The 14,742-nt window shown below is 41.5% G+C and overlaps 1 protein-coding gene across 1 annotated transcript in view; it reads right to left on the bottom strand.

Moving 5' to 3' along the window:
• The window catches only part of LOC116839793 (E1A-binding protein p400-like), a 47,135-nt gene extending 33,912 nt beyond the window's left edge, over window positions 1–13,223 (bottom strand). Inside the window, exons 1-10 of the mRNA XM_032805970.2 lie at window positions 9,745–13,223; window positions 8,787–9,099; window positions 6,339–6,524; window positions 5,179–5,319; window positions 4,308–4,383; window positions 3,699–3,718; window positions 3,119–3,176; window positions 1,719–1,805; window positions 935–1,306; window positions 566–699 (exon numbers count right to left, since the gene is read on the bottom strand). Coding sequence (XP_032661861.1) covers window positions 566–699; window positions 935–1,306; window positions 1,719–1,805; window positions 3,119–3,176; window positions 3,699–3,718; window positions 4,308–4,383; window positions 5,179–5,319; window positions 6,339–6,524; window positions 8,787–8,861 — 1,149 coding nt within the window. The 5' untranslated portion in view covers window positions 8,862–9,099; window positions 9,745–13,223. The remainder of the gene's footprint in view (window positions 1–565; window positions 700–934; window positions 1,307–1,718; window positions 1,806–3,118; window positions 3,177–3,698; window positions 3,719–4,307; window positions 4,384–5,178; window positions 5,320–6,338; window positions 6,525–8,786; window positions 9,100–9,744) is intronic.
• Window positions 13,224–14,742: the final 1,519 nt, after the last annotated feature.

The following is a 14,742-nucleotide window of genomic DNA, read 5'->3' as shown; positions in this document are numbered from 1 at the left end:
GCTTCTACCCACCTACATCAAGAGGTACCACTCATCTATAATGAGGATCAATAATTCCAAAATCATCTACTCAAAGACTAAAGTATTAGAATAAATTTACCATTCTGTGATTTTAGAATATAAATCTCAGAATAAGTTGCTGCATAGCTATATTTAGAGAAGATCGTGGATTGTAGCGTTTTCATTTCTTGATCATTAATTTAACTCACAATGATACATGTTCTTTTAAGTTTTGTAAAACTTATATATAGTGATAATTGGATACATTATTGGATTAACCAGGGAGCAGGAAACAACTTGTAGATACAAAGTGTTTTCTCTTGAGGTAGCAGATAGAAAAGATTTCTTAATGACTCTTTCTTTACAATCGACTCTTTCCAAACTGCTTCCTATAAATCTGCATATTATTGTAGCGTTTCTAGCCACTGAGCTCAATGGAAAGACTCCTGTCGAACAGGCTAAGTTAGCTATCCAGACACTTCTGAGACTTGTTTCTTGGTCATAATTTGCTGCCTCTTTTTGCTACTGTAAACAACATGTTTTGCGCATGGATTTCTTACAGTACCTGTTTGTTTTCTATAAGTTCTCTTTGGCTGCCAATACATAGAAGTTTCAACTCAGGGCACCAGTGTTTCAGTTCAAGCTCCCACTTTAGTATGTTACGGCTCTGTACAACAACAAGATGAGGACCCCAATTACCTACAAGGAGGTACAAATACAACATGTATTAGAGAAAAATGTACATGGCTTCACAATTCATTAAAAACTGATGCACAAACAGAAAAAGCTTAGTCAGAAGTCTTTATTTATTCTACCTTAATTTTCATGAATAGAACAGATTAAAACTCTCTCTTATCCTTTAGACATATATTCGACAATGAAGACATTATGTATATGGGTTTATAGTAAAAACTAAAAACCTCCTACTTCATACCTTCATTACAAGCCAGGTGTGTGAAAAAGGCAATGACTTGCGTAGTTTTGCCAAGTCCTGCCTCATCTCCCAGAATACCATTGAGATTCTTCTTATATAACTTCACTAACCAGTCCAGACCAATCTTCTGATACTCTCTAAGAGTCCCATACAACAGGGATGGAGTATCACCTTTTACTGCCGTTGTGATTTGAGCACTATCTTTAGGTAACAGCACTTCTGCAGCAGCAGCAACCTCTACTATGTCTCTCATGTGTTTCATTGCAGCACTTGTTTTCTCTGTACCCTCATGCTGATCAATTCTGAGGAGTGACTCAATGAATACTACTTCCTTCAGAGGGCTCGCTCTCTCACTTACAGAGTCTTCCATTTCTGAACAAAAGTAATAAAATTCATGAAGTTTCCTGTACCTGTGATGAGTGTTTCAGTAACAACTGATGTACTTTTTTTAATGGCATGTCTGTATATTGCATTTCAGTTGCGCTAACCATTGGGATATAAGAATTCTGGACTGGGACAATATATACATACACACACACACACACACACACACACACACACCCCCTATATTATTATATATATACGTGCACGCACACAGATTTTTTCATATAAAAATAAATTTGACATTTCTCCAGATCAAGTATATTTCAGGAGATCAGCATTATCTTATAAAAAGGCCTCCTACAATATACATGTTGGAAAGATACCAATGCTAGAAAGACTTTTTACAAAAGAAAAAACCCTCCTACACATTGTTTATCAAATGTGGGTTCAATCTTCCTACCTTCTTTGGCTAAATCAGTCAACTCAATTTGATGACCCATGTTTTCTTTTTCAGAATTTCGCACTTCAGCATTCTCTTCATCTATCTCTAAAACCAAGCATTATTGATATTGTGAGTAAAAAAGTCTAGCAATTTAATTTCTCAGTTCACAGTTACAAAGTCACTTCTTGTCATTTAATCTCTAAGAATTTTCTACCAGCAGTGAGCCAAATTTGTCCCTCATGTAATGCAACTTAGGTCAGCATTACTGTCATTAATGGACATGATATGCATTTACAGTTGTGTTGTATCTGTAATAGCTCCAAAGATAGCCAAGAGAACTGTCATTTTAAAATGATGTGTGTCAGATTTATTACTGAATAAGGAATAGGTGAATTTCACCCACTTTCCCCTAAATGAAATTAAAGATAAGCTGCTTTTCACATCATAAGTAAAGCTGTAAGAAAGTTGTGATATTTTTGTTCAAAAGTTGTGGCCACAGTTTGTTAAAGCTGCAGTTTTGGCATGGTCACACTAAAAACGCAACTTTGCTCCATATCCAGGCTTGCTCCACCCCATCATGGGGAGACTGGAAAGAAATTTCCATTGCAGAACGGAGCAGGCAGGAGCGCACAGACCGGGCAACCCTGCCCCAGTAACAGCAGCACAAACTCCCCCTTTCAATCCCTCCCCTCACAGTGCAGGTCCCTGCCGGGCCAGGCTGCCAGGGGCTCATTTCAGCACTGCCAGTCCTGGACACTGCTGCCAGCAACAGGGGCTAAACTCTTCGTGGCTGGCTCTAGGCATCTCTGTTCCCTGCCTGTCCAACAAGGAGAACAGCTTGGCTTGACATGGTCAACAGGCAGCCAGACCAAATTTAAGCAAGTGGTGTGGCAACCTGATGCACAAGGTTGAAACACAGGGATGCCATTTCAAACCAGACTGTTCTCCTTGTTGGCAGGGAGTAGAGGCACACAAAGCCAGCTGCAGAGAGGCTGGTCCTTGCTGCTGGCAGCAGCATCCAAGGGCTGGAGGCGTTGAAATTTGTGACAACTTTAAAAGCTTGTCTTGTCTGCTAAAAGATGCAGTTCGCAAAACAAAGGAGTGGCCCAGGATTTTCTTACACCCTTAATCATAAGGGCATTTTAGCAGAAGATACTCCTTACTAATTATTTCCATGCTCCACAGTGTGTTTCCTTAAAAGCTTCTTCAAAATTTAAGACAAAAGGAACATGCATATGATTAAACAATCATTAGGCTTTGAAAGCCCCATTTCAAAACAATACATACAATTGAGGCAATTTTGTCTTTAAGCGAGTGAGTTTATGTTCTTAAATTTCTATTTTAATTAATTCTTACAGATAACTTCACAGCAAACCCTATAACTACAACTGAAAAAAAGAAAAAACAAACAAATAGACCTTCATGATCAGTAAGCAATGTGGTTGCTTTTCTTTTTCTCCCAGATATTCCTGAATCCTAAACAATAGAAAATAGAGTTTATTTTACACAAATTATAAATCCCAAACCTTCAACATGCAAGATGCAAAATAATCAGTAAGCAGCTGTAATTCCATACGACCATTTCAAAACTTCCAAAGACAAATCACATGCTACTTTCCCTCCCTGCCCAGACTCCCTCCCAAATATAATTATACAATAGTACAAGGCCCCAATCCTACAAATACAGGCATTAATCTGGACAACTATACACCTCTAAAGTCCATACTGAGATTTAAATGAAACCATGTGGGGATAGGATACTATACTAATGCATCTAGTTTTCAGACTGAGGTTTAAGCATGTTTTTACTGAGACTAAGTTAGATTTTTAACAATGAACTAAAAACAACCACCATTAACTATCTGCATGTCTTACGCTGACCACATGAAAACAAAAAATCATCTCACTGTAATTAGCACTCATTTCAGGACTGTAAAATTAACACAAATAAAATAAGAAAGTAAGTTCACTAATTCATTCTGATTTAACAGTAGTTACCTGAATTCTCATACCTTGACCTGAAAGATAACAATACATTAGACACTGTTTTTATATTGATTAACATAAAGCACATCTTACTGAAAATTATTCAACATGTTTCATTTTTTAAATCAATTTCTTCAAGAATGTATGAGATCATTCATGATTATGTGCCAAGGAAAAAGTTATAAAAAAGCATGAAGAACTAAAATCAATGAGCCCTGTAGCTTTAACTAATGTTCAAATTTAATTCTTGGGCCAAATTCAGCTCTGGCATAAGCAAGTACCACTCCACTGAAGCGGGGGGGCACGGTATTAGCGCATCCCATCTCTCAAAAACTATGAGATGTGCCAAATTAAACCCACATAGGAACAAGAGTTTAGCAACAAAGGCTGCAGGTTAATGAACTCTCAGTGAGACCTTTAGTACTTCTGGGCATTATGTTCAAATATATCTATTCTAAAAGCAGCCCAAGTAAAGTTCTAGCTAAACTGGGAAAGAGAAAAGTTAATACGGATACAAAACTATGACCAAGACATTTGTTTTTAAATTGTATTTTGATGGCCTTTCACCATTTCCATCTTGTGAGAATCTTCTGAAAACGTCTTGATAAAACAGGCATGTACCTCTTTTTGAAATTTCTTGTACATTTGAGGTTTTTTTCATTCTTTCTTCTTCTACTTGCAGTTTTAATTCTACCACCTAGAAGAGGAAGTGTGAAGTGAAAGGAAAGCAACAAACATTAATGAAGTTAAATGCATTTAATCTTAAAGAGAACTATGAATTTCCTTATAATCCTTCATCAACAGGACAGGCACCCTTTACATGCACTCCTCCTTCCAATCAGGTCACTTAACTGCTGCTTTTTGTCATTTTAAGAAGCCTTCAAATACAGAAGATTTTAAACCAGCGTGGAAAGCCAAAATTTTACAGATATTGATTTTTAAATGAGATCCTGAGGCAAGGGTGGCTCTTCCTTCCAGAAAACTAATGAATCTTTAATCTTGAAGAATAACCAGATATTACAGTGATAGGCACGTTAGAAACAATAATAATACTGGGCCAGATCCTCAGCTATGGCCATAATGCAGAGTTCAATTAATGGGGAGGAGTGCCAAAATTGCTTTAAAGTTCTCCTCAGCACTGCCCAGATCCTGATGCTGTTTTATGCATGCCAGCCCCCTTGCTCTGCATTAAAACTGCCTAAGGAATGATCCAAATTATGTCAAGTTTTAATGTTTATAGGGGGCCAAACATGCAGCCCAGGATCTGCCTGGCCTAAGACAGTGTCTCAACCATGCCCCTTTCCCCAACACTACATGAGACCTTGCCTTGGCTCTAGTACATTGCAGGATCATCCCTGCACCATACTACTCTGCCAGTGCAGGACAAAGCAAACGAACCAGCCACATTTGAGGAGATGCCCCAATAACTTTTCAATAGCACCACTGTACCTCTTTAAACATTTTTGCATTTATACTTTCACAATACATTTACCTGTTTAATGCTGGACCAGAAATGTTCAATTTCTCTAGCAATAGAAGCAGCAATGCACCTCAGTCGATTCTGTTCTGCTTTCTTGCTTCTCTCCTTATGAAGTCTCTTATCTTCATGACAGCGCACCGCATTTCTGATCAGCTGGACAAAAGCATTAGTTTTGTTTTAAAGTGTAACACCAACTAGCTCTATGCTTCTCACTTTGTGCCCCACACTGGAGAAGAAAACAAAAGAATATATCCTGGAAAGATATACCACTAAAAAATCCCTTGGCCTACTTTAAGCAAAGCATGCCAGGAATACACACACTCTAAGAGTCTGTTTATACCATAAAGAAAAACCCCATCGCCAAGTCTCAGAGCTCAGGACATTGACTTGGGTTCATGGAGTTTGGGCTGCAGAGCTAAACACAGCAGTATAGATATTCAGGTTCAGGCTGGAGCCCAGGCAACCTGGTGAAAACCTGGAGGATGGAGAGGGTGTAATTCTCCTCACTTGCCTGGGTCCAGAGCCTGGGCGCCAGTCTGAGATGCAACATCTATGCTGCTATTTTTAGTCCAGGAGACTGAGCTCTGCAAGCCAAAGTCAACTGACTTGGGCTCTGACACTCAGTGTTGCAGGCTTTTCTTTGCAGTGCAGACATACCCTAATATATAATTATAGGCAACCATTAACTGATTTCTTGGTAAGGAGAGAATAATGCTCAATAATTTAAATGCTCATGGACTGAACTGTCTTTGCAGACTTTCATCATTTAAATGAAAGATAAGAAATCTCTCCTCTGTGTCTTGAATTATGTTTTAATCTACATTCACTTCAACTACAATACAGGATGCCAGAATAACCTAGTGCCCCAATATATAATCACCTAGCACCACTGCTGATGAGAGACCTAAGTTCCTATACTGAAGACAAAAGGTCACTACATTTAGAACTTTAGAATTCTCTGAAAATATAAGTGTTTTATGAAGTGCTTTACACAAATATTACAAGTTTACAAATATGCTTGTTTTGCTCGGGGAGATTGAAAATGGCCCAATGTCCGTGACAGAGCCAGAAATAAAACTCTTGCATTCTGACTCTCAGTATCCAGGTTCTAACCATGCCAATGCTGCTCATTCTTCCATGCTGTGTGTTAGAAAGAATCATATCCATATTACCTTCTTAGCAGTTGCTGTTTTCCACCTTCTCTCTTGAACAAAATCAGTTGCCATCCATTGCATTTCTTCCAGTAGAAAATCCTGGTGAGATTTGGGTCTTGCAGCCTCTTGAAGTTTTGGCAATCGCCTTAGGGACCATAAACCTTCTTTCCTGAGGTCTGCTATTCGTTGATGCACTTGGTTTTCCTTAGAAATATGCAAAACTATACTTAGTTCTCTTGCTGCATAAACAAAAAAGGATGGTCACAGAAAGAAGACATGATTTTTTGACTGAAATGAATGACGGAAAGAAAGTATCACTCCATCTGCAGAAACACTTCATATATTTTACATCACACTTTATTTAAAAAAAAAGAGTATGAATAACTGTTCAAGTAACATTAATTGTTTGCATAAATCTTCAAGAAGAGAGGAACTCAGGATGGAGTGGTGCTCTCTCGAATACTTCAGAATAGATGTTTTGAAAAGGTGAAAATAATTATCAGTACAGAAGAAGTTTTTTCCCCCAACGCAGGAGGTCAGACTGGATGATCGTAATGGTCCCTTCTGACCTTAAAGTCTGAGTCTATATCACATTTTAAAAAAGAATTTTCAAAGCCTACACATCTGACTAATGATTATTGAGGGAAGGGATAGCTCAGTGGTTTGAGCATTAGCCTACTAAACCCAGGGTTGTCAGTTCAATCCTTGAGGGGGCCATTTAGGGAAACTGGGGCAAAAATCCCTCTGGGGATTTGTCATGCTTTGAGCAAGGGGTTGGACTAGATGACCTCCTGAGATCCCTTCCAACCCTGACATTCTATGATGGCTGGTTCAGATACAATTTCCATTCCATTCTCCTTTCTTATTCTGAGAACAAAGTAGCGAATAATTTGATGAACAACATTTAAACAGAGAGCAGAAAACTACATGTGGAGTTCCCCCATTTATCCTATCATTTCATGGATGGAAGCTTTGCAAAGGTAGTGCCAAAGACTGAACTTGCACAATTTACTGGATTCTTTTTAAGCATTTCTGTAGTTGGCTCTTGTGCATACACAACTTATACAACTACTGTTTGGGATTCCTTCCCTCTCACTGCTCACACACTGGGTAAGAGAAAATTCAAAATTATTTATTTTGTTTAATTGCATTTCTGATTACAAAACAGGTTATACCACCTCTCGAATATCATTATATGGAACAGATTCTATTTCTTGGAGTGTCTATCAAACCCTTTCATGCCTTTTCTTACTAGAGATAAAAACGATAAATGTCTCAATGATGTCTCCTGCATAACTGATATCATGAGGCCCAAGTTCTTTTCCTCCAGGAAAATCTTTTTAAAGCATTTCCTTTCTAGAAAAGGAATGATGTCACTCATTCAAGTTAAATATAATACTCTATCAGAATTTATAAAGCACATCTTGCTGTAGTATGCAGGTGGGTGCATGATATCTACATGCTGAGTGAAATTCACACCAGTGCAAAGGATCTGCCTAAGACTCTTATGCATAACTTCATGAAACTCTATGCAAAACTGAGTAGATTCATAATACTGTTTTCCTTTTCAACAAAGGACTACTCTATCAGTCTCTTCAGTGTATAGTTCAGGGGTGAGCAAACTACAGCCCACAGGATTGCTAGGCCCGTGGTGCGGGGCGTGGGGGGGGGAATTGCCTGCCCTGGCCCTGCGCCTCACCCCCCAGAAGCAGCCAGCATTACATCCCTGCGGCCACAGGCGGGGCAGAGGGCTCCGCGCTCTGCCATCGCCCGCAGACATCGCCCCTCGCAGCTTCCATTAGCAGGGAACTGCCGCCAGTGGGTGCTTTGGGGGAGGTACCCGCAAGTGAGGGCAGCTTGCAGAGCCCTCTGCCCCCACCCTTCCCCAGGACCACAGGGATGTGGTGCCAGCCGCTTCTGGGAGCGGCGCAGGGCAGACAGGGAGCCTGCCTTAGCCCTGATACATGCCATTGCCACCCCAGAGCCACTCAATGTAAGCGGTGCTGGGTTGGAGACCTCACCCCGAACCCCTCCCACACCCCAACCCCCTGCCCTAGCCCTACATTCATGGCCCTGCATGCAATTTCCCCACCCAGATGTGGCGCTCAAGTCAAAAATCCTTAAGAGAATTCAGCAGGAGAAAGGCTAAACTCTGTTTCATAGCCTACCTTCAAACTTGACATGGTAAGAGACCCAGAACTAGACAAAAAGATTACAACATTATGTCTTCGTTCCTAGGATTCTCTTTCTATCACAGTCAAACAGAACTACCCAGTTGTGTTAAACAAACAACATAATAGAGAAAAATCTGCATGCATTTCCCAGAGCATAACACACAAAACCACACTTTCTAAACATTTCATACAAGACAATGCGTATATAAAAAAGTTTTAATCAGAATACCAACTCCCACACAGCAACCGGTAACAGTGGCACCTGCCTCTGGATATGGAGTGCTAGCTGTACCTGATGTTGAAGAGATGTCATGAGCTGGCTATATGGAGCAGAAGTGATGGAAATACTTTGTGTCTGGGACTCCATTTTCTGAAGCTGTTCTGGAAACTCTCCGACAGGTGGTTGTGCTGTGAAAGCTACAATGAAGCTGGGAAAGCCACTGTGAAGACGTCAGCAGGTTGCTGCCTCCCAAGCAGCTGAGATGGAGGAGTGTGAGAACTTGCCACATTTTCCAGAGACAGATGCTTGGATGTATTATTTTACTGTCGTTGGCTTTGTTTCTGTCCTGCAAGTTGCACTGTTTGAGGAGTGTGAGGCATTCTACCTGCAAAGCAAAAGAAAATCCAACATATCAGTTTTAAGGGCTGACGTTCTGCTAATTTAACTACTGAAATATTAAGATAGCAAAAGGGAAAACATGGAGATTTTTGTTAACCAAGTTGCTTTATCACAGGACACTATCACTATAATATTATTACATACTGAAAAACTATAGCTAACAAGCTGCAAAGCAATCAGTGTTTTAAAGTGTGCTGTATAGCAATGCTGCTCTTTAAACTGATGATAAACTAATTTTCTGTTTATGAACATGCAAGATAAAGAGGTGTGAACCAGGCAATCAATTGCATATTAGTCAGAGTATCAAATGATCAAAAGGTACAACTTCACTAAAACAACAATTAAGAAAAATAGCAAATTAGACACAGAGGGGTAAAATATCCAACCCAGTGCTCTGAAAATGAGATACGCAACTCTCACCAAGGTTACTAGGAATTTACCCCAGAGGATTTTTGTGTTAGATTAATTGGTATTAGGTGTAATGTTCCAATTAGAGAAAAAATAATTTAAGCAATTATCTTTAATTAGAAAGGTAAAACTAGACTAGTCATGGGCACTTGCATTATTAAACATTTATTATAAATCTGTGGTATCAGTAGTGGGTATATCAGTTTTATCCTAGAATTTTTACCTTGTATCATTGGCATTAGCTGTTGAAGAGGAACTTCTGCAGCCACAAACTTCCATTATAACTGTGTTTTCACAGTCAGTCATTTTTTTTCCAGACACTCCTTATCACCAGAATCACTACAGTCATTTTTACGGTAGTACAGTGGGCCCAGTACCAAAACCCTTAGTTGCTAGAGTGACCTCATTAACAACAGTGGCCCATTTCTACAATGGAACACCTCAAGTCCCACTGATTTAAAAGAAAATTGAGAGCACTCAGCAATTTACAGGTAGATCATAACTCTTAATCTTTACTTTAGTTCTGTAATGGACACTCTCATAGTTGCACAACTTGAACAAATTCTAGGTATGATCTGTTCTGAAAACTGTACAGCAACAAGCAAGATGCAAAATCCACCCTCAAAATGCCAGGACAAGAGAAATCCAAACAGTGCAGAGTCCAGAAGTAAATAAATTAGACAAAATTAACAACAAACCAAGAGGAACTAAGTTGTGTGCTGTACTGTTATCAAAACTAGCCATGAAATGTTAGTGGCAAAGTTTTATTGTTTTTAATTGATGAGAGACACAGTCAAAAGTAGTGAATTCTTCTATAACATATCAAATTAATGAAGGGAAAAATCTTAGGAAGATACATAAGTTAGAATATTTTAGCAGCATTTGAAATAGTTGCTGCTAAGGTATAAAAATTTCTATCTTGTATCTGGAGATAGGTGGGCAGTTGCAAGAATATATCTCCATCTGCCTTTTTCTGTCACAATCTTTCCTCGGGAGAAAATATTTTGAAAAAAGAAAATAATTATCCTCTTAAAATTCCTAAGAACTATGCACCATTTTATTGATAATACTCCATTATACAGCTGTTTCACTGAAATCATAAGAGGAAAAAGAATATTTTGCTGTGAACCATGTATTGTTTCCAATAGATTTCTATCACAGTGGAAGTATGTGCAATTATGAAGACCTCTCACAATTGGAACCCTTGTATTAAGTTCAACTCAGACCAAAAGAGTTTTTTAAAACCTCCTTCCTAATATATAAGAATTTAAGAATTACAAAGCTTCCCATGATAGAAACCCATAACATTTTATAAACAACAAACACCTCAACCATAGCCTTTATTGATGCTATGGATCGTGACTGAGGTGTAGCAATATAGCAGAAAGTGGCTGAGAGAGGTGTAACAAAGAGAGAAAGAAAAGAGAAAATGAGTCAGAACCTATACAGGTGACAAAGAGAATTAAGCCATTTGTATTTCTGTTATTGTATGACAACTTTCAAAAACATCAAAATGAGATAAACTAATGAATAACTTTGGAAAGGAAGGAAAACAATTCAGTTTTGAAATTAAATAGGCTTTAAATTACCAGCAGTGGACACTACGTGATTACAAAACTTGCTCCGGGTCACAAAAGGGCTGCAATCTAAATAAAAACATAGCTAAGTGACATAATTAAGAACAAGAATGTAGTGAAGCAAACAAGGTTAAACAAATCCTGTGCAAGAGTAGCTCAAAAAGGAGACGATGGTCAGCTAGGGCCTCAGTGGCCCCATGAGCCTGCCTGCCAGTCCTTGCATTGCCAGCCCACAGGTTGCCACTGAAGATCAGCTACAGAAAGCACCAGGCTGGTCCCTCTCCCAAACTCAAGAGCTTCTCCCTTGCCCCTCCAAGACAGCCTCCTCAGAACTTCTCCCCTTCTCCTCCAGGAGACCCAACCTTAGCATTTTCACTGTGCCTCTTTTAGCTCATTTTTAATCCACTTGATGTCCTATCATATACAATGGGTCTGCTCAATTACCTTCCTTGAAGCACTTGATGCTGTTAGAAGCTGCCCTTGGATACTAGTATTGATTCATGTTGGCATATTAGTAGTTTCATATGACATGGGCTAGTCACTGACAATGTTTGCTTCACTAGATACAGGTCCAAGATGCTGAATGAAACAATCTATGAATGAGGTTGTCAAAAGCCCGCATTCCCGTACAACAGCAGTTGCTCCAGAATATGGAAGTTGTTCCCCTGCTTGAGCTTTCTTGATACACAAAAAAAGTCCACAATTTGAAGGCCTCAGACTGATTAATCTCCCAAACACACCAACATTTGTCTACCTAAACATTTGGTAATAACTGCACCAGAAAAGAGCTGGACTGTGCAGGGCTTTGAGACTGAACTTGTTGGAGCAATGGCAAAATAACTGGAATATGTGCGAGAGATCCATATTCAAACCTCCTTTGCAGAGGGCTAAACTGAAAACTTGACAATGTTGGATTTGGGATTAGCAATGGGATAAACACTATCTGCTGGATTCCTAGAGCTACTGGTCCAACTGCAGTGCCATGTTCTCATTCTGCCCAGCTACTGGAATTCAACTCATTATAAATAGCTATATTTAGAAACTGTGGTGCAAGCAGGCTTCCAGAGGATATGTTCCTTAAGGGCAGGGAATAGGGGGAAGCAGCACAGCAACTTAGATATCATACATCAAAACAGATCTGATACGTAGCAGCTATATTTCTCTGCACACTCAATTTACCTTAACAATAGAGATGACTAAGTCCATAGGGAAACAATATTAACACAGTAACTAATAGCCATAAAAGCAAGGAAGTTCCTAGTTAAAGTAAAACATATATGTATCCAGTATACACCATATACTCCTCATTTGGGTACCTGCTTAGGCCATGTCTAGACTAGGAATCTTGTTTCCTTGCTTTTAGTCTTCTATTGCAAGTTAAATATTCAGGATTGTGTGTCATTCTGTGCTTGTCAATCTATTTGATGCTTCTTCTAGCATCAAACATGGAAGCGGCAACATTTTCAAGGCAAGAGCCAAGCAGTAAGTGTTCTTACTAGATATCCAAGTCTGAAGTAAGGTTGCCCAGTGTGTCTTGTATCAAGCGATATCCCAGATTTTCAGGACTCTCCTCGCGCCTTCCAGGGCCCTAAAAACCAGCCAGATGGGGCCATGCAGCACCAAGCTGTAACTCAACCCATGTTCTGCCGGGTTTTTAACAAACCGGTGGTTAAGGAGCAGAGAGAGTCAATCAGCCTGTTCTGGGGGTAACCTTAACCCCAGAAAGCCAAAGACACCTGAGTGGAGGCAGCAAGCTTTCAGGGCACTGCAAGGGGACAGGTCGCCCCCTGCCCCGGTTAATAGCAGCACAGAACTGCACCTACCACAGCGCTGGCAGCTGCGTGATACGGTCCCAGACCAGCCAGGGCCTCGGGGGCCGCGGGCCCGGTCGCCCAGGGCCAGCCACTGATGATCAGCGACAGAAGGCACCGAGCTGCCGTCCACCGGGACCTGGCAGCGCCAGCAGCATCTTCCCCTCCCCGCAAGAGCTTTCCCCTCGCCCCCCCCCACCGCAAACTCCCCTCCGAGCTTCTCCCGCCTCATCCGAGCAAGCCCCGCCCCCTCCGAGCTTCTCCCCATCAACCGAGCGAGACCCGCCTCGTGCCCTCTGAGCTTCTCCCCCCTCATCCGAGCGAGCCCCGCCCCCTCCGAGTTCTCCTCCGCCCCCTCGGGGACCTTCTCGCCTCTGAACACTCCCTCCCCCGGGGAGTGTCTCCGGCCTAGCCCCGCCTCCCAGAGGCCGTTCCGCCCGGCTCAGCGAAGTCCCGGGCGATACCACTACCAGTTCACCCTGGGGCGGGGAGAAATGCCGGGTGGGCTGTACCATTGAGCTCCGGCGCAATGACTCACCTGGAAGGGCGAGGCTGTGGAGCAAGGACCGTCCGCGGAGAGCGGGGGGGCGGTGCAGCACGGAAAATGGCGGAGGACTCCGCTACGGGCACGCAGCAGGGCCAGAACAGCGAGGGTTCATTTCCCCTCTGCTCTGTGCGCACCAGGGGGCGCTGCTGTCAGACAAGAGGCAGGGGACGCCTAAGGACGGAGGGGACAACTGTCACCTTCGTACAGAAGCTGCTAGGGCTCCTGCAGCTCCTCAGGGCCCAGTTCCAATGGGACAGGGTTGCCAACTCCCCCCGTGTTGCCTTCTGGCTGGGGGGAAGTGGTGCATGTCCGTAAGCCCCAGCTCCTGGAGTCACTTACTATGGAAGAATCACCCCTTTCATATTTAAAAAACAAGTTTCTGCCCAGCTTGGGGCAGCGGGGGAAAGGTTAACAACGGGATGCACCTGCAGGCACATAAGGCAAATAAGAAACACTGTCTCTTTTCTTTAAATCATCTTTGTGCTGGGGGTCTGACTCATGCTGCTTGGCAACATGAGCTGGGCCAGACTTATTACACATGGCTGGTCTATGCTAGAAAGTTGGACCAGCTTAACTGCATTGCTCAGGGCTGTGAACAAATTCAAATTCATGCACTGTGCAGGTAACTAAGCCTAAATCCCAGTCCTAACCCTACCACTAAGTCGATAGGAGAATTCTTACATGGACCGAGCTACCATCTCTTGGAGAGGTGGACAGCTAGGGCAACACATCTGTAACAGTGCTGCTTATTTTTCTAGTATAGATGTATCCATGGACACAAGCAGCTGCTCGGACAAGTGTGTAACAAGTTTTTAAGTGTAGACGACCTGGTCTGTACATGAAGCGTTATATTGGTATAACTATGTAAGTTTGGGGTAGTTTTTTTTTCAAACCATTATAGTTTGAGTTCAAGGCTTAGTGTAGTCTCAGTTGTCCAGTATTAAAGGGAACATCACTTATGGTTTAGATGCCAGTGCCATGAGTGCAGGGGACTGAACTAGATGACCGCTCAAGGTCCCTTCCAGTCCTATGATTCTATTTCACTTCACAAACCACAATATGACTTGGTCTACACTACAAAGTCCTGGCAGTATAGTTATGTCTGCTAGGGGTGAGAAAAATTCACAAAGCTCTGGGCAACATAGCTATGCCTGCAGAACCTCCATTGTCGATGGAACTATGCTGACAAAAGAGTTATTTGGCAATTTAGCTACCTACCATTGTTTTTTAGTATGTTGGTGGAAAATCAGCACCTTAAATAGGGGGGTATGCTGGCACAGACTCTG

The sequence above is a fragment of the Chelonoidis abingdonii genome, chromosome 22 (genome assembly GCF_003597395.2).
Source record: "Chelonoidis abingdonii isolate Lonesome George chromosome 22, CheloAbing_2.0, whole genome shotgun sequence".
NCBI classification, from domain to species: Eukaryota; Metazoa; Chordata; order Testudines; family Testudinidae; genus Chelonoidis; species Chelonoidis abingdonii.
The sequence above is the reverse complement of the archived record's forward strand: the minus strand, read 5'-3'. Positions and strand labels throughout refer to the sequence as shown.